This window comes from Nannospalax galili, unplaced genomic scaffold (genome assembly GCF_000622305.1).
Source record: "Nannospalax galili isolate Female #2095 unplaced genomic scaffold, S.galili_v1.0 scaffold660, whole genome shotgun sequence".
NCBI classification, from domain to species: domain Eukaryota; kingdom Metazoa; phylum Chordata; class Mammalia; order Rodentia; family Spalacidae; genus Nannospalax; species Nannospalax galili.
In genome coordinates this window covers 2,106,048-2,124,844 of record NW_008349073.1, presented here as the reverse complement: position 1 = coordinate 2,124,844, position 18,797 = coordinate 2,106,048, and the positions used below count along the sequence as shown (strand labels likewise).

Sequence of the window (18,797 nt, the reverse complement as noted above, 5' to 3'; positions counted from 1 at the left end):
GTTGGCTAGGATAGATAAAGGCTCTTCCAGTCAGTAACCCAACATACTACAGGAAAAATGAACAACAGACCCCAGTTCTATCCAAAGGAATACTGACAATGGATTGCTGTAGATGAGGAACAGCTGACCCTCCTGGAACAGGGACCTCTGGCTGACTAGATTTACCAGAAGGGCAGACAGGGGGGAATGGATGAGGGTGCTGACAACACAGTGGACAGTGACAGGGATGGCAGAGTATGGAGCCTCTAGTGGGAGAGGAAGGCTGTCTATCTGATGAGTTTGTATTCATGCTCAGATGTCGAGGAGCTCAGAAGGTGGGCGACTGTGACCAGTGATAGTCATGTATATAGAGATTAGGAATGCATGTGAAAACATCTCAATGTCAATTGCTTTGGAGTGAATTCTTCTGTATGAAAAAAAAAAAGTTGTGCTGTAAAGTAAAAAATAAATAAATAAATAAATAAACAAACAAACAAGAGTAGGGGGCTGGACAGATGACACAGTGGTTAAGAGCACTGACTGCTCTTGCAGAGGACCTGGGTTTAATTCCCAGCACTCGCATGGCGGTTAACAACCATCTATAACTCCAGTTCCAAGGGAATTCGATGCCTTCTTCTGACCTCCATATGCACTGCATGACACAGGAGCACTTACACAGGTACACCCATACACATAAAATTTTTAAAAATAAAATATTTTGAAAAATAGGGTAGGAGAGTTCAATAGGAATAGGATGAGGAGGCAAGAAAGAGACCTACTTTACTCAGGAAAGAACATAAGAGAGTTGATAGCTCAGTAGAGATCTGAGAGACAAGCAAAGACCCTAGGGAAAAGTCCTCCAGACAGAGGAAATAGACATGAAGGCCCTGAGACGGCACAGTAAAGAACTGAAGGCAGACCTATGTGGCTAAAAATGAATGAAGAAAATGGATGAAGATGAGGTAAGAGAGGTGACAGGGCTGGAGGCTTGGTATCCTACATGTTATGATTCTAGTCAAGTGAGATGAGAAGCCATTGGAGTTTTAAACAGGGTTAAGCCATCTTAAGAAACAAACTTAATGAAGAGCTAATGAAGATCAAGGATCCTAGAGAAAGACGACCAGAAGGTCTGCAGAAAAGGACTTCAGGGACTAAGGCGAGACAAAAGGCACATCATCAGGTCATCTTGATTTCATGAGCTAACCTCTCCTTACCATCTCCTTTACCATCAGTCTCTGGCATTGGCATCCCCTGGACCAGGATCTGAACTTGAACTGTCCCAGAGATGGAATCATGCTTCTTCTGACAGCTAGGCATGGGGAAACAGATCTCTAATATCAACACTTGGGAGGTTGAGACAGAAGGATTATGAGTTGGAGGCCAGTCTGAGCTACACAGAGAGACCCTGTCTCAAAACATACTTTTCTTCCTTATGCTGAGCCAAAAATCTGATTCCTTGTGACTTTTACTCATCTACCTTCTGGGTTCTCCCATAGCTATAAAGAATTCCTTCTTCAGATAGGCCAGTATACTTTACCTCAGCTATTCACCTTATTTTTTAACTTTTCATTATAGAAATCTCAAATGTTCACAGTACACAGAAAGAATAGCATAACACATTCCACCTACCCATGACCAGCTTTAACAGCAATCAACTCTTGCATGACCAATTTTATCTCTGCCAGACATTTGGGTTTCCTCTACCTATGTAGTCATTCTATTTGTCTTGTAGGTGTGGTCTGGCCAGCAGTTCAGAAGAATGGCAACTTCCTTACTCAAAATCTCACATCTACTACAATAGCCTAACAGTCCCAGTTCATGTACACTGGGCCAGATAAGAATTCAATTGACTCCACAGATCTTACCAGAAGTTGGACAGCTGGGTTTTTAGACCCAAGCTCAGGAATTTGTCTCCAGTGATTTTCATCTTTCAGAAGAGTCCCATTCCTCGTGTCATCAGGATCCTTGTGGACCTGCTGCACTCTCTAATACTCACACCCCGACTCTAGCTTCTCTTTAGAAAAGAGAAAGAATGAATAGGGTAAATTGGAATTAAAAGCCGGGTGTTGTGGCACATACCTTTAACCCCAGCACTCTGGAAGCAGAGGCAGGTGGATCTCTGTGAGATGAAGGCCAGCCTGGCTACATATTGAGTATCGGGCCAGCAGGGGCTACAGAAAGACCCTGTCAAGAAAGAAAGAAGAAAGAAGAAAAAAGAAAGAAGAAAGGAGAGAAGGAAGGAAGGAGGGGAGGGAGGGAGAAGGTGGAGGGGAGGGGAGGGGAGGAGAGAGGAGAGAGAAAAAAGGAATTAGAAAAAAAGCATGTAGGGTAGGGAAATATCTGAGAGAATATTTGGTTTAAATTCCTTATTCCAGAGATGACTAAACAAATACTCCCCCACCTCAAGAGACTCCACAGGCTTCTGGCACTCAGGCTAGAACCTCTGCTTCATGCTCCCTGCATTTTCTACCTCATCCACAAGCTGAGTACCCAGGAGGAAGAGTTCCAAGGGATAAAATCAAGTTACAACTGGCCAGGCTAGTTAGTGTTCAACCACTGCAAACTGATTTCTAGTCAGCCCATTACCCTTCACAGGGCAGACACCTGTTGGATGCTAATGGCTGACAAGCCCACTGCCTTCAACTGTTTTCAAGTCAAGGGCTCCCACCTTTGAGACTAGGTTAGTAAGCAGTTTTCTCTGTTCTTAGCTCTTGCCAGACTATATAACTGAACTAGAAATGTTTAAAATACTCATTTTTAAAAAGCCCATAAATAAACTTACAAATTAGAAATGAGACATAATCTATTATCCAAAAAGTCACAATACCTCATTTACAGAATCCTTAACAAAATATGAATCTTAAAAATTCAGTACTCCAGAACACTGTTTTGTTTTACAATAGTTTCTACTTGAGAAACAGTAATAATAGGTAACAATCACATATACAACTTCATACAATAATCTGGGTAATATACAAAAGCTTCAGCATGTTTTCCAGGTATTTCTCCATTGCTAGCCAACCACACACTGGAGAAGGAACCAAAGATGTATACAACCTGAGGAGTCCCCAACAAAGGGTGGGGCAGCTCTGGGATCTTTTTTCCCTCTGTGAAAGACATGGCTCCTTATTTAGTCTGCAGGCAGCATCAACTATCAAACCATTTGCTTCTCTTTACAACAGGTCCACCTTTAGAAGGCCCCAACAATTTCTGCTTATATTGTTCGACCAGCTGGTTGAAGTGGGTTTCAGTCTTATTTCCCTTAGCTTTTTTCCTAGGGGCCTGGGAAAAGAAAGGAGACATAAGACAATTTTTTTTTGTTTCTTTTCTTTCTTTCTTTCCCTCCCCTCCTCTCCACACTGCCCCCCCCATCCTTTTTCTTTCTTTCATCTTTTTGCAGGCCTGAAAACTCACTATGTACCTAGGATGATCCTGAACTCCTGATCCTTATACCTCTGCCTTCCAATTGCTACCACCATACCCAGTGAAGATAATTTCAAATACTAAATATCACCTTACTCTTGAGGTCACCTCCCACACAAACACAAAGGAAGTAGGTACAGAGATCATGTTCACTAGGAAGAGGCGTATTTCTAGAGAGATCCTTGGCTTGGACATCCTTGCCTGCTCCTGCTCTCATCAAGAATTCCACTTATGGGATCTCAGACATAGATCTCTATAATAAGGTATAGTCAGAAATTTCCCAAGGACAGATTTCTGGAGTAGATGGGAAGCTGATGATTCTTTCAAAGGGAATGAACTAGGGAAGGAAGACAATAGCTTAATTTCAAATGTTCAAGAACACAGGACCATTATTTTATACTAAAAAGAACTAGGGCTCCTTGGAAAAACAGCTATTGCCATAAACAGGGAAAGAAACATGTAAGATGGTCTAGAACATTTTGTACAAGAAAGCAACACTACAAAAAGCAGATAAGGTCATGTCAGAAGAATGCAGAAGCCAATCTGAAGAGGCTTCTGCTGGCTTAGGAAAGGATACGAATGATGGCTGCATTGACTGAAACAAAAAGCATATGAAAATTTGGGATTTCATAATACTAAAAAGCAAAATCTTATAGGCCACTAATGGAAGTTGGTATGGCAATAGTCCATTACTCTGAAAAGTGAAACACAGAAACATAGACACAGGCGCACAGACACACACACACACATATACACACAGACACACACACACAGAGAGAGAGAGAGAGAGAGAGAGAGAGAGAGAGACTGACTCATTTACCCTATCTTTCTTATACATAAGATTCTTCTTTCTAGAGTTCTATTTTAAAACGCAAAAGGGATGAATAAATTAGAAAAAGCACCATTCTGTCGCCTATAATGAAATAATAGGTCAACATAACATTAATAAAAGGTAAGGGACTGAGGCTATAGCTCAAGGGTAGAGCACTTTCCCAGAATGAAGAACTTGGATTTCGTCCCTAGCACTGTAAAACAGACAGACAAAAATAGGTTAAAGAAAAAAAAGGTGAAAACCTGGTAGGGAACTTTCTGAGTAGAAGGATAAAATGGACAACTCTGATACCTGCTGATCAATCTTGGGATTACTAAAAGTGGACAACCAAAAATGAAAGGCCACAGGTGATGCAAAGAAACATGTATCACCACCTATGAGGTATTCTTACCAAGAAAACGAAGTACTCTTGCACCTCTGTATCTAGCTACCAGGTGGCAGGCAACACAGGGTATCACAGGGGACAATTTAAATGATACCATAAGGAAGCAAGCAGCTAAATTAAAAATGAAACACATCCTAAAGGGCAAAAGATCCTATTCCTCCAACAAATTAACAGCATGGGGGGGAAGAGTAAGGTGGAAAGAGTGAACATCACAAAGTTTTCTTTTTTTAAAAGGAAGAAATAGCCAGGTGTGGTGGCACATGCCTTTAACCCTAGCACTTGGGAGGCAGAGGCAGGTGGATCTTTGTAAGTTGGAGGCCAAGGAGGACCTCTGTGAGACTAAGGTTAGCCTGGTCAAGTTCCAGGCCGGCTAGGGCTACAGGGAACCTCTATCTCAAAAAACTCAAATAAATAAATAAATAAATAAATAAATAAATAAATAAATAAATAAACAAACAAACCAACCAACCAACCAACCAACCAACCAACCAACCAACCAACCATTGAGGCAGTCAGGGAAATTTTGACAGAGGCTATGTATTAGATGATATTAAGGGTTTCTGATTAATTTCAGTAGATATGATTATTGTGGTTTAAATACAAGTGTCCCCTTGCAGGCTCCAAGTATTTGAGCCAGGTGGTCCCCAGTTCACGGGGCTGTTTTAGGGAGGGTCATGGGAACTTTAGGAGGTGTGACATGCTGGAGGAAGCACGGCACTGGGAGCAGGGCTCTGAGAATTCACAAGCCTATTTTCCACTGCGAGTTTCGCTCTGCTTCCTGTGATTGTCTGAAGATGTGAGTGCTCAGCTTTCTGCTCCAGCCACCTCCTGCTGCCATGCCTCCCATCATTAAGGACTCCTACAATCTGGAACTGGAAGCCAAATAAACTCTTCCTTCTATAAGTTGCCTTGGTCATGGTGTTTTATCACAGCAACAGAAAAGTAACTAATACAATGATAATAGCTGTGCACATACGTTGGGGCAGGGGGGAAGACCTGACAATTAGAGATGCAATCTGAGTGGGAGAGAGGCAGGTATGGAAAATAGAGAATACAAGATCACTGCTGAAACAGACTGACAGACATAGGGCATTTACTTTTCTTTCCACTTTTATGACTGTACTCAACAGTCCCTGAAAAGTTGCAATCCTGCATGGAAAAGCCTTACTCTCTGCTCAGCTATCCAGAAAGTTTACTATCTGCTCAGCTACCCAAGGCACAACAGTGCTGCCAGCCCAATAGAGCCTCACCATCCTAAACTATGTGCCCCACAGAACTCACCTGCTTAGGAGATAACTGATGTTTCTTCTGCTTCCGCTGGTTTATCTGGGACTTTGGCTTAGAAGGAAGGGACTTCACTTTGCCTTTGTCACGCAACCTGAAATACGACAGCAATATAAATGTTACCCTTCAGTTCTTTTTCTAATTAGCACCATTGGTCTCTCTCAGCTTAAGTGGCATATTTCCTTCCTGCATAGCTCCTTCTAAGCCCAGAAGTAATCACTCTTATGTGGAGTCCACAACCTCTGTCCTCATTTCACTTTTTGTATTCTCATTTGCTTGTCTGTCTATATTTATTCATTTTTGCTTGAACCTTCATGGAAATCACAGAAACTTTCACTTACTTACCAAAATTTTAAAAAAGATCTATTTTTGTACATAGCGTTAATCTGTTGTTCCAAACAGAAAATTAATAAGCTAACCTCAGCTCACAGAACTGGACAGGAATAAGTTCTTGAAAAGAGAAAAACGCCATGAAAGCCTGCCCTGGAAGGTTCCTCCGGGGCGCCATCTGCCACTCAATCCATAAGTAACACCTCTGCTGGTATTGGAGACTTGACTGTTAACCTCCCAAGACTAGCACAGTACAAACATTTCATTTATCCAAACAAATGTTACAAAGAACTACACACACACACACACACACACACACACACACACACACACAAACCACTTAGAAGCTGCCCTGTTCCACGTGGCCCTCCTGCACCTCACCTAATTTTGGGACCTCGGTGTGAAGGAAGCGCCAGGACCTTTCTTCTCTTCTTCCCATCAGGCAGCTCCACCTGCTCCACTTCAGCCTTGGTCTGGAACCCTGTCCAGGTGGAGCCAGCCTTCCCTTTCTGCTTTGCACAAGCCTTACTTGCATCCTCTGTGTGGCCTGGAGCTGCCGTCTGTTGCTTATCTTTTCTAGGTTCTGTGGGCTTCTTTTGGGGCTTATCGGTTACAGGCTTCAATTCCAGTTTTTGCTGCATAAAACAAATTATCATCTGGTTTCTGGATGAAGTTTGCTTGCTGGAAATACTCAGCAGCAGAAGAGCTTTATCTGAATGCATGGCAAAAGGGGAACTCTCCCCACAGTTAAGACTACACGACAGTAAATACAGGCAGTTCAGCGAGCACTGCCTAGCAACAGGGTTACTAGAGGACAAACTTTGGGGACACACACACACATAAATTCCCTTAAAATTTCCTTCCCATAGACTTAAAGGACAGTTTTTGCTCCTTGCCCTCCAAGGTTGACCAAGTTCCAGGGGACTATGGAGCATCTCTCAAAATGTCCTATAACTGTGGTGAGTCACCTGTCCTCTTGATCAGGGAGGCCGTGGAGACCCCATGGACTTGAACCAGTGTCCAGTCTACAAAGAGGAGGATCAACACAGAGGAAACATTTCCTCCATGCTTCCAAGCGAAGCCAGCCACAGTCAAGTAGGACCTTTGACTTATCTTCACATAGATGGAACTGGTAAAAGAAAGGAGCCAGGGGCTCCTCCCAAGCCCATGTGACCCCTGAGGAACAGATCCTCAAATGACTATAAGAGTAAAAATAAATTGGTTTATCTGGACCCAAAAGGAAAGTATAACCAAAGATTAAAGTGATCAGTATAATTCTTTAAGACTCCATGTGTATAGCTAAAGGCTACATAACCAGAAACAATGCTAGACAGGAAATACCTTCCTTTGAGTTTTTGGCCAGGGTGGCCCAAGAGACACCCAGACAGTAACCCAGCATAGAACTGGGAAAATGAACAGCAGACCCCAATCTTATCTAAAGGAACGTTGGCAACTAATTGCTGCTAGATGAGGAAGAGCTGATCTTCAAAGCTAAAACAAGGAACTCTAGATAGGCAGACTAGACTCAACAGATGGACTTGCACTGGGTAATGGCTGGGGGCACTGATAACACAGTGTACAGTAAGAGGGATGACAGAGTATATGGGCTACAGTGGGAGTGCGGGGAAGGCTATGGGAGGGTGCCATTTGGGATGCGAGTATAAAGATCTCTCTCTCTCTCTCTCTCTCTCTCTCTCTCTCTCTCTCTCTCACACACACACACACACACACACACACACACACACACACACAAATATCTAAAAATTCCCTTCCCATAATATAAACAAGGAGAAAAGCAATGGTCCAAGACCCAAAAGCCAGTAGGGGTGACAATTTAGAAAGGCAAAACTTGGGGGATATGATGACACACTCCTCAAATCCCTAGCACTTCAGAAGAAGAGAGGGAGGAATGAATAGGAGTTTGAGGCTAGCCTAGGCTACATACATGAGACCCTCTCCCTTGTCACAAAGACAAAAAATAAATAAATAAATAAAAGTATAACATACAGGAAAGGGCAGAAAAAGAAACAAAAAGCAACAGAGGAATTATGTGAAACAATAAAGACTAAGAATTTTTCAAGACCAATGATAGACATTAAGTCACAGATCTGAGAGCTGAGAGAAAACCAAAAAGATGAATACCCCAAAACTCTACAACTAGATAAACCAAACTGTAGAGAAATTACAGAAGGATAAGGCTCTATTTGCTTTCTCTTCAGAAAGCACACAGGCAAGAGGAGAACAGAGATATTAAGTACCAAAGGATAAACACCAATCTTTACCCACGAAATCATCTTCCAAAAGTGAGGGAGACTTTCTCAAATAACTAAGAACTGAACTGCTGCCAGCAGATCTGCTTTGCAGGAAATGTGAAACAAATTCCTTCAGAGAAGGCAAATGGCACAGGTTAAAAACCTAGGTTACAGCTGGGCGTGGTGGCACATGCCTTTAGTCCCAGCACTTGGGAGGCAGAGGCAGGCGAATCTCTGTGAGTTCAAAGCCAGCCTGATCTACATAGTGAGTTCCAGGCCAGCTGAGGCTACAAGTAGACCCTGTCTCAAAAAGACTAAAAAATTAATTAATTAATTAATTAATTAATCAAAAACCTAGGTTATGGGGCTGGAGAGACGGCTCAGCAGTTAAGAGCACTGACTGCTCTTGCAGAGGACCTGGGTTCAGTTCCCAGCATCTACATGGCAGCTAACAACCATCTATAACTCCAGTTCCAAGGTATCCAGTGCCCTCTTTTGACCTCCATGGGCTTTGCACAATACAGGTACACTTACATGCATGCAGGTAATACACTCATAAACATAAAATAAAAACAAACAAAATACATTAAAAATGTAATTTTCAGGGGAGGGTAATGAAAAAAAAAAAAAAAATCAACCATGAAAGCAGAAAGGAGAAATACACAGGGGTGGGAAGAGTAGACCAGCAAGTGTGGCAGGAGGGATGAAGGGGTAAATAAGAACAGAGTATGAAGAGATATGTGTTTGAAAATGGCACAATGGCCGGGTATGGTGGCGCATGCCTTTAGTTCCAGCACTTGGGAGGCAGAGGCAGGCGGATCTCTGTGAGTTCAATGCCAGCCAGGTCTACACAGTGAGTTCCATGCCAGCTGGGGCTACAGGGACACCCTGTCTCAAAAAGACCAAAAATAAATAAATAAATAAATAAAAAGAAAATGGCACAATGAAACCCATTACTCTGTATGCTAAAAATAATAAATTTAATTTAAAAACAGAAAACAAACAAAACCAAAACCATCATGAAAACCCCTAAGTCACATAAAGACAGGAAGACCACTGGGGAAGAGGTGAGTAAAGTAAGGAAGGTAGGAGACCCTAGAACTTCAGAGCAGGCATGAGGATGGTCAAGTCACACCAAAGTGGAAGAAAAGAAGATTCCAGTAAAATTAACCTAAGAATAAATGTTTGTTATTTTGCCCTTTCAAACTTAATCTAGACAGGTATGTTGATATAATCCATGTTTATTAAATGTCTACTGTGTGACAATCTGTTTTTAAGTGGTTAGGATACAGGAAATAACAAACATACATAAAGCAAAAACAAAAACAAAAAAACAAGAACCCACAAATCCCAAGGAAGTTGGTGTCAGTCTAAGAACCGACAGCTTATCTGGGAGTGGGGAGGTTCACTTGATCTGGATAGTGAGAAGTTTCCTTATGAGTCAAGCGAAAGGACCACTTTCACACCTAAGGCTCAGGATATACATAAGCACAAACAACAAAGAAGGCAGAGAAGACAAAGCAGCAGCTTAGAGCACTGCTAAAGTAACGGCAGAAGGCAATTCGATTACCTGGAGTGACAAAATTGATGTGAAAGAACACACCCCAGGTTCTCCAACAAGAGCCATAATTTTAGCCACTGATATTATTCATCTGTTTGTCAGACTTCTGGATGCTCACATGTGCAGGCTGTAGTATAGTATTGATAAGAGCTCTAAGAGTTATAGAATCCAAAATAGTCTGGATGTAATCAAGTCAACAAGTAATGATGATGATGATAATTCTTGGAAAGGTAGCTGAAACCCCTAAGTAATGTAAAACCTTAACCTCAGCCATAAGTTTTGTCATGTCAACCCAACACACTATGTACAAACTCATGAAAGATAAGAGTACTGGTTTGTTTCTCTTGCCTGGCCTTTCCCTTCTCCTATGTAGCGCTCACAAATGGACCAGCAAAGAAGAAAACCTGGGGAAAGCCTTAGGAAATGATCAGTACAATCCTACTTGGGCGGAAGCACAAACTGAACAAAAAAAAAAAAAGTTAAATTAACAAACAAGGGCTGGTTTATGGTGGTGCATGCCTTCAATCCCAGCACTTGGAAGGCAAAAGCAAGATCTCAGTGAGGTCAGGCCAGTGTGGTCTACACAGAGAGTTCCAAACTAGCCAGGCCTACACACTGAGACTCTGTCTCAAAACAAGCAAATAAAAACAAAGCAAGGGCCAGTGACATGGCTCAGCACATAAAGGCATTTATCATCAAGCCAGATAACTCAAGTTCAAGCTTTATGACTGACATGGTAGAAAAAAAAGCGCCAACGTTTAAGTTGAGTACCAGGTTGCGTTGGATCCTTAGCTCTTTCACTTTAAGCTTCCTTCGATCTTCCAAAGAGAACTCCACTATCGGTCTCTGTAAGAGGGAGACAGAATGTTACAATCTGTATACAATAAAGCTAGCTGTTCCTCTCACTCACTCCTCTGTGGAAACCTCAAGGCCACTACTCACTTCAACGTAAAGCCCAGTTCTGCAGGTAGTTTGACCAAACTTAGGTCCTTGTAAGCAGTTTCTCACCTGGAGTCACCATTTATTTCCCCAACCTCCACCCTGTTCACTTGGTACTCTTTCCACATTCAAATATAAGGGAACACTAGACATTTAGGCAGAGGGCTCTCAGAAAGCAGGACTCCCTGGAGGATGAGGCTCACCTTCTGAGATCCAAAGATTTCTGGGTTGTTGTTGATATGGCGGAGAGCTTTCAAGGCATGCTGGTGCTCCTGGAACTCTGCAAAGGCATAGCCTAGGGAATGACCCTTTGTTTTTCCATTAACGGCTTTAAGGTCTCGCATCACCCTACACTATAAGTACAAAAACAAAAAAAGAAGCAGTAATTATGAATGAGAAGCCCGACAAACTGCTTTAGCTTATTCAACAAGAAACACAAAATCTTTATTTATACTATTACCACAGGAAGGAATGCTGAAATAACATTCATGAGTGTCTACCTTATTAGAATACTTACTGATAACACAAAATACATTACTTTCTTCCTAAGCATTTACAGACATCAACAGAGACCTACAAATAAAATACACAAATACAATAAATTTCCTAAGGAAGTGGCTAGAGAGATGGCTCAGTGGTTAAGAGTACTTGTTGCTCTTGCAGAAGATCTGGGTTTGGTTCCCAGCACCCACATGGCGGCTAACAACTGTCCACAGCTCCAGTTCCAGGAGATCTGACACCCCTTCTGGCCTATGTGGGAATTGCACAACACAGGTGACTTAAATACATGCAGGCAATACACTTATACACATAAAACAAAAAAACAAAATATTTTTCAAAAAATTTCCTAAGGAAAATTTGTAATAGTCAACTGTTCATAATACATATAAAAGAGAGGAACATGGTACTCTAAAATTTATAGCAATTTATTGCTGAGGATGGAGAACTATCTGTAGAGAATATCACTGAAGAAAGCCTGTAGGAGGAAAAATTAATGGGGGAGGGGGAAGAGAAGGTCATGTGGCTTTAGATGAGAAGGACATTTCAGACAGGGGAAAGAGCTTCCCTCTACCCTCCATGATACATCCTCAGAAATACAGGAAGAAGTTTCAACTCTCTTGGCTTGGAGTAGGATTCTCTTTCTTACAAATTTTTCTCTAAATTCCTAGGTTAGAGCCAGGGAACATCTTGGGGCCATAGGGTATACAGTAGCATACTTTAGAGAAAATTCATCATTTATATGCTATAACTCCTCAAAGCTGTTATGCTTCTAGAGTGAGAAACTGATATAGAAGACACTTGTATACTACACTCCACTTTGCACGTAGACAGTTACTCTGTCCACTGTAGGGGAAATCAAGAAAAGAATGAATTCCTTTCCTCAAGATACTCATTCACTTAAGATGTCACTCAAGACATCTTATTGAGACAGCATACTTACACAAATGTAAGAATCCAGAGAAAAATCAATCTAACACATTTAGTACATTTCTGTACTGTACAATGTACAGAAATGCACTAAACAGTAATGGGTTTTCAATGGGCAGGCACTAAATACTGTTGCTATTGATATGGGAAATCACATTGAGGGCTTTACTAAAGTGTTGTCAGATATGTGTATGTATTTTTATTTTATGTACATGAGTGTTCTGCCTGTATGTATGTAACTGCAGGTAATGCCTGAAGAAATCAGAAGAGGGCATGGGATATCCTAGAACTGGAGTTATGGACAGTTGCTGGCTGCCATGTGAGTGTTGGTAACCAAATTCAGGTCCCCTGAAAGATCAGCCAGTGCTCTTAACCATTGACCCATCTCTCCAGTCCCTATGTATACATTTTTAAAGGGCTTTTGGAGATTAGACATACAATTTATGATGATGAAACAACAAAACACACCCAAAATATTGATGACATTTAAAATTTTTATTTACTCATTTTTGTCATAAGCAAATAGTGTCTTTAATGATTATTTATTCATTTTAAAAATGTTATGTGTATAAATGTTTTGCTGTGCTTATGTGAGTACACCCATGTGTGCAATGCCCAAGGAGGCTACAAGAATCAGACACCCCTTAACTAGAGTTACAGATGCTTGTTAGATACCATGTGGTTACTGAGATATGAACCAGGGTCTTCTGCAAAAGCAGTCAGTGCTCTTAACCAACTGAGCCCTCTCTCCAACCTTAAGCAATGGTATTTTTTTAATATTTTATTTATTATTTTTATTTTATGTGAATGAGTGTAATGCCTGCATGTGTGTAAGTGCACCCGTGTGGTACAATGCCCATGGAGGTCAGAAGCAATGGTATTTTTAAATATAAAGATCATATAAGATCCATGCCAATTACTATACCCAGGACTGGGGACTGCAATAACATTTACCCTTGAAGAGCTTAGTCTATCAGGAGAAACAAGTGAGAATTTCAGGTTAGTATAACAGTAGGTGCTTCAAAAGGCACAAAGTTGAACCAAATACTAGTGTGAACCCAGAGTTTTCTAATTCAGCTGAAGACATGCGTGTATCCTCCGTAGATGACAGAGCTAAATGCTATTTTAGGGGCTGGGGAGATGTTACACTTTTGCAAGCAGGAGACCCTGAGTTCAGCTACCCAGAACCCATATAAAAGCCAGGCATAGTGGTATGTATCTGTTATCCTGGTGCTCCTGTGAAAGCAGGGACAGCAGAATCCACAGAAGCTCACAGGCCAGCTAGCCTGAGACATATGCAACAGTGAACAAGAGACCCTGTTCCAAACAAGGTGGAAGAGGAAGACTGACACCTGAGGTTACTGGTCATCTTCTAATTTCCACATGTGTGCTCATGTGTGTATGTACGTGTTCTCCCCACCTCCCCGAGAGAACAAAGCACACGAATTGTTTTCTTTGCAACAAAAATGCTCATGACCCAGGATGAGAAAGCAAGCTACACAGAGCAAGGCAGCCTCACCTCCTTAATGCGCACCCCCTTCTCTCCTTTAGTGGCATTCAGCAGCAGCTTCCTGAGCTGTTTGTCATCCACGGCCTTTGGGAGATTGTGAAGGCAAAGCCTGGTCTGGGAGACAAAGATATTCTGGTTCTTGAGTTTCTGATGTTTCAGTAGCTCAAACTGGGAAGAAGGAAAAGACAAACTATTAACATGCAATATAACCTCCAAGCACGCTCATAGTTCTCCAATCAAGACCCCCATCCCATAACACAAGCAATAAGAGGAAATCCCTCACCTTGCTGCCTTACAATGCCTAGCTGAGAGAAAGGGACATTTTAAGTCTCAATTTTTTATCTACAAAACTTAAACTGCCGATCAAAATGTAACTGTCTCAGCATTGGTGTGCGGTCAAATGAGATTATACACAAAAAACACATCGCTCAAAATGTGGTCCAGTGCAAGTATTCTTATAAATAATATAGAAGTCAACATGTATGCCCAGTTCTCATCCACCTAGCAACTCAAACTAAGTACCTAGTACTCGCTTCCAAAAGAAAATGGAACTTATTTAAAGAATACTTGGTAAATGGTGTCTTGTTTCAACTCTGCCACCTTGAGGCAAAAGTATGTATGTGCTTGACCACAAAGGGTATTCTACGCCGAGAGCAGCTACCTCAACTAAGCTGCCTCCCACTCTAGTTCCCAGGATAGCACGTCCCTTAAACAAAATGAAGGATCACATCTTCCTAATTTGTTTTTAAACAGGTCAAGGAAAAAAACACGCTCTTTTTGTTGCTGTTGTTGCTGTTTAACAGGTCTTCTGAGTCCTAATGCTTCTGGTAAAGAAGTTAACAAATCATAAAACAAACACTCTGAAAATGAGCATTAAAGGACGTCTGAAGAGGCCACTGTGCTAGACTCAACAGACTACCTTTCTCTCAAGAAGAGCTATATTCATTGTGAATTTATAATTCATACATATAATGTAGTAAGCTTTCTGCTAGCAAAATTAGTTGTAAAGTTCAATATGTTACTACTGCACTATGGTCAGGAAAGGGCATATACTACTAAAAAGGAATTGAGAACACCTTACACAGTACTCATGCTGGAAAAAGACACACTGTTTCTAGCTATCACTACAATGTGACCTCTGTTCACTATCTCTTGCACTTTAAGGTTTTATACTACCTGTTAATAGCTGTGCATCTTTACCATTCTAGGCTGGTTTAATTTTTAATTTTTAAATTTTTTTTAAAAAATGTACCCGTGTCATGCTATGCCATGGAGGTCAGAAGAGGGCTTCAGATTCCCCTGGAACTGGAGTTAAGGATGGTTCGTAGCCACTATGTGGGTGCTGGGAACTAAACCTGGGTCCTCTGCAAGAGCAGTCAGTGCTCTTAACCGCTGAGCCATCTCTCCAGCTCCGGTTTATTATTTTTATTTTATGTGTGAGTGTATTGCCTGCATGTGTGTAGGTGCACCCCATGCCATGCAATGCCCACAGAGGTCAGAAGAGATTGTTGGATTCCCTGGAACTGGAATTATGAATGGTTGCTAACCACCATGTGGGTGCTAGACCTGAATCCAGGTCTTCTGCAAGAGCAGTCAGTGCTCTTAACCACTGAGCCATCTCTCCAGCCCCATTTTTAAAATTATTTTATTCGTGTGTGTGTGTGTGTGTGTGTGTGTGTATGTGTGTATACACACGCGTGTGCATGTGCTCAGGTAGAGGTCAGAGGACAACTTTCAAGAATTGGTGCTCTCCTTCCGCTATGGGTCTGGAAATCAAATTAAGGTTTGCGTGGCAAGCACTTCTATCCACTGAGCTATCGCCCTGGCCCTATGCTGCCTCTTTAAAAGTAAACTACATGGGTTAGCAATATAATTCAGTGGTAGAGTACCTGCCTAGCATACATGACATCTAGAGTTCAATCCTCAGCACCACATAAACTGGGAATGATGGTGCATGCCTATAATGCTAGCACTTAAGAGGTGGAGGCAGGAGGATCAAAAGTTAAAAAGTTATCCTTGGTTACACAGTGAGTTTGAGGCTACATGAGACCCTAGTACCAAAAAAAAAAAAAAAAAACCCACATAAAAGTAAGCTATATGGGCAAAAGTAAAATTTACCAAACATTACCAAGCAATAAAAGAACTTAATGGACTTAATTCACAGTAGAAGCACCTATAATATGGAGTTTTTTTTAAATAATGGTATAATCTGAAGATTCTAACCCATCCGAAATGACATCTTAACCTTCTAAAACCCCCCCTTTCCTAGTAAATCCAGCCCATATAGTTTCCTTTCTGTGGTTCTATATTTATGCTGAGAGTCACACACAACTCCTATGTTTGCATGCCTAGTGCATGATCTAGCAACACGCTATTCACCAGTTACTGCTGAGGATTACAGAAACAAGGAATAAGACTTAATTCTTACACTGGCACAGAAAACTAATGTAATATTATGAATGATGCTGGTCACTTGCTATTTCACCTGAGTGCTTCTTTTCTAAAAGACTGTACATAGGGTCTTTAATCTGTACTTGGCTCTTCAATGAGCAAAAGTAGCACACAATAACTGTTTCTGATTGATTTAAAAACCATGGAGAACCACAAGGCTGGTGCCTAATCTACTCACCCGCTCTCGTTTGGCCATATCTGCAGCACTCACACCCTCAGCAGCCTTCGTCCCAGCACGGATCACTGCATAAAGAGGGAAAAAGACCAAGATATCACCAAGGGAATTTTCACTGAGCAACAGAAGGAATGTGATTTGAATGATGCAAACCCTTTGTACAGGTCCCTGGGGACTCTGTTGGCCAGAACATTTGGTTAGGTTCAAAAATAGGCTACAGGGCTAAGTTCTGAACTTAGACTTACTCTCCAAGACTAAAACTCTGAACATTTTGTAATTGTGTTCTACTCTGCCTAAAAAGAAGCTTTGTATACACATTCCAACTTAGATAGAAAGGCTTAGAAGAGGTTCTGAAAATAAGTGTAATTTAGGCATTTTCGAATGCCAAAATGTTCTACCAATAACGTGCTCCTGAAACTTAGTTGCTTCTCTTGCATTTGGGGGCCATGACTCAGCAGTTAGATAAACCAGCCTAGAGGACAAACTTATTACATGGAGACCTTGGACCAAAGGCTGATGGCCTAACATTCCTACTGGGACTGTGCAGCTGTGCAGAAAATAGGCTGATAAATACTGTGTAGAAAAAGGGTTTTGTTGTTGTTGTTGTTGTTTTAACTTAAAGCTAATGTCTGATTACCCTTCTGACATAAAAGTACTAGGTGTACATTTAAAATCTATCAATAATCCAAAAGAGTAACTTTAGCTGTATAATTTTTCAACATCTTCAAAAAAAAAAAAAGCCTCTTATTAAAAATGATGACAAGAAGCAAAGATAATTTGAGGTTTTCCTCCTTTGTGCTTCCAACCCTGTAATGGAAATATCTAAAGGCAACCAGATAGAAGAGAGAATGGGACCAATTAATCTACAAAATGGTGAAGGATCCCTAAACAAAGCCACATCTACTCAAGTGCAATAGCAATAGAACACTGTTAAGGAGGAAAATTTGTTTTTTGTTTTTTTATTTGAAACATGCCCCAAAACATAATTGCTGGATCACTGTCATGACACAGAGCCGGCTATTTAGATGTCTGGTTCATATCTTCTTCCACTACTCACAGCCTTCTCGGGCCAGATAGAGGTTCCGGGTTCCCATTGGCTTCTTCGTCTTCTTTGTCTGAAGCTTTGCAGCCTCATCACGGGTCACAGCCAAGTCAACCTTGAGCTGCCGGCCATCCAGCTTAAGCCCTATACCCTGTAACACATTTCAACCACCCCTTCAAATACACAAAAGAACAAAGTACCTAACAAGGCACAAAAGGGAATCAGCACACCTCAATTATGCTATGGAAGCCAAGCCCCAGGATGTTTCTGCCTGCCTGGCTACAAGTGGACCCTTGAGTCTCACAAAATAGTATAATGGTGCAAAAGTCATATGTGTATGTATTTAGGTCACTCAGCAATAGGGAATTTACTTTACAGTAGCTGTAAAGTAAGCCTAAACTGAGGAAAATGTCCTGTGAACAAGCAAATTTTTAGTATTCTAAAGAAAGCTAGTATAGGGCTGGAGAGATGGTTCAGTGGTTAAGAACACTGACTGTTCTTGCAGAGGACCTGGGTTAGATTCTTGCTCTTGCAGAAGACCCGGGTTCAATTCCCAGCACCTACATTGTAGCTAACAACCAATCCATAACTCTAGTTCCAAGGGATCCAAGGCCTTCTTCTGGCTTCCTTGGGCACTGCACAACACAGGTACACTTATACGTATACACAATATACTCATACACATAAAATAAAAATAATATATTTTTTAAAAAACTAGAAAGCTAGTGTAGCCAAGCATGGTGGCACATGCCTTTAATACCAATACTCAGAAGGCAGAGACAGGCTGATTTTGAAGCCAGCCTGGTCTACATAGTAAGTTTTTCAGACCAGCTGTGGCTATAGGGAGACCCTGTCTCAAAACCACCCTCCCACAAAAAGCTAGTGAGGGGGCTGGAGAGAGCACTCCAGAGATTAAAAGCACTGGTGCTCTTGTAGAGGACCCAGGTACAGTTCCTAGCACTCCCATGGAGGCTTACAACGAACCCTAACTCTAGTTCCAGGGGATCCTACACCCTCTTCTGGCCTCTGTGGGCACTGAAGGCATATGGTGCACAGACATATATGCAGACAACGTACTCCTGCACTTAAAAATAAATTAAATAAAAATATTTTTCCAAAACAGGATCTCACTATTTAGTCCTGGCTGGCCTTGAACTCCCAATATAGACCAGGCTAGCCTCAAACTCAGAGACCTGACTGCCTTTG

At 41.5% G+C, this 18,797-nt stretch overlaps 1 protein-coding gene across 1 annotated transcript in view; it reads right to left on the bottom strand.

The window, feature by feature from the left end:
- Window positions 1-2,258: 2,258 nt before the first annotated feature.
- Window positions 2,259-18,797, bottom strand: part of Rbm28 (RNA binding motif protein 28) — a 42,288-nt gene continuing 25,749 nt past the window's right edge. Inside the window, exons 12-19 of the mRNA XM_008846391.3 lie at window positions 17,607-17,742; window positions 16,553-16,617; window positions 13,933-14,091; window positions 11,189-11,338; window positions 10,818-10,892; window positions 6,615-6,868; window positions 5,901-5,997; window positions 2,259-3,261 (exon numbers count right to left, since the gene is read on the bottom strand). Coding sequence (XP_008844613.1) covers window positions 3,127-3,261; window positions 5,901-5,997; window positions 6,615-6,868; window positions 10,818-10,892; window positions 11,189-11,338; window positions 13,933-14,091; window positions 16,553-16,617; window positions 17,607-17,742 — 1,071 coding nt within the window. The 3' untranslated portion in view covers window positions 2,259-3,126. The remainder of the gene's footprint in view (window positions 3,262-5,900; window positions 5,998-6,614; window positions 6,869-10,817; window positions 10,893-11,188; window positions 11,339-13,932; window positions 14,092-16,552; window positions 16,618-17,606; window positions 17,743-18,797) is intronic.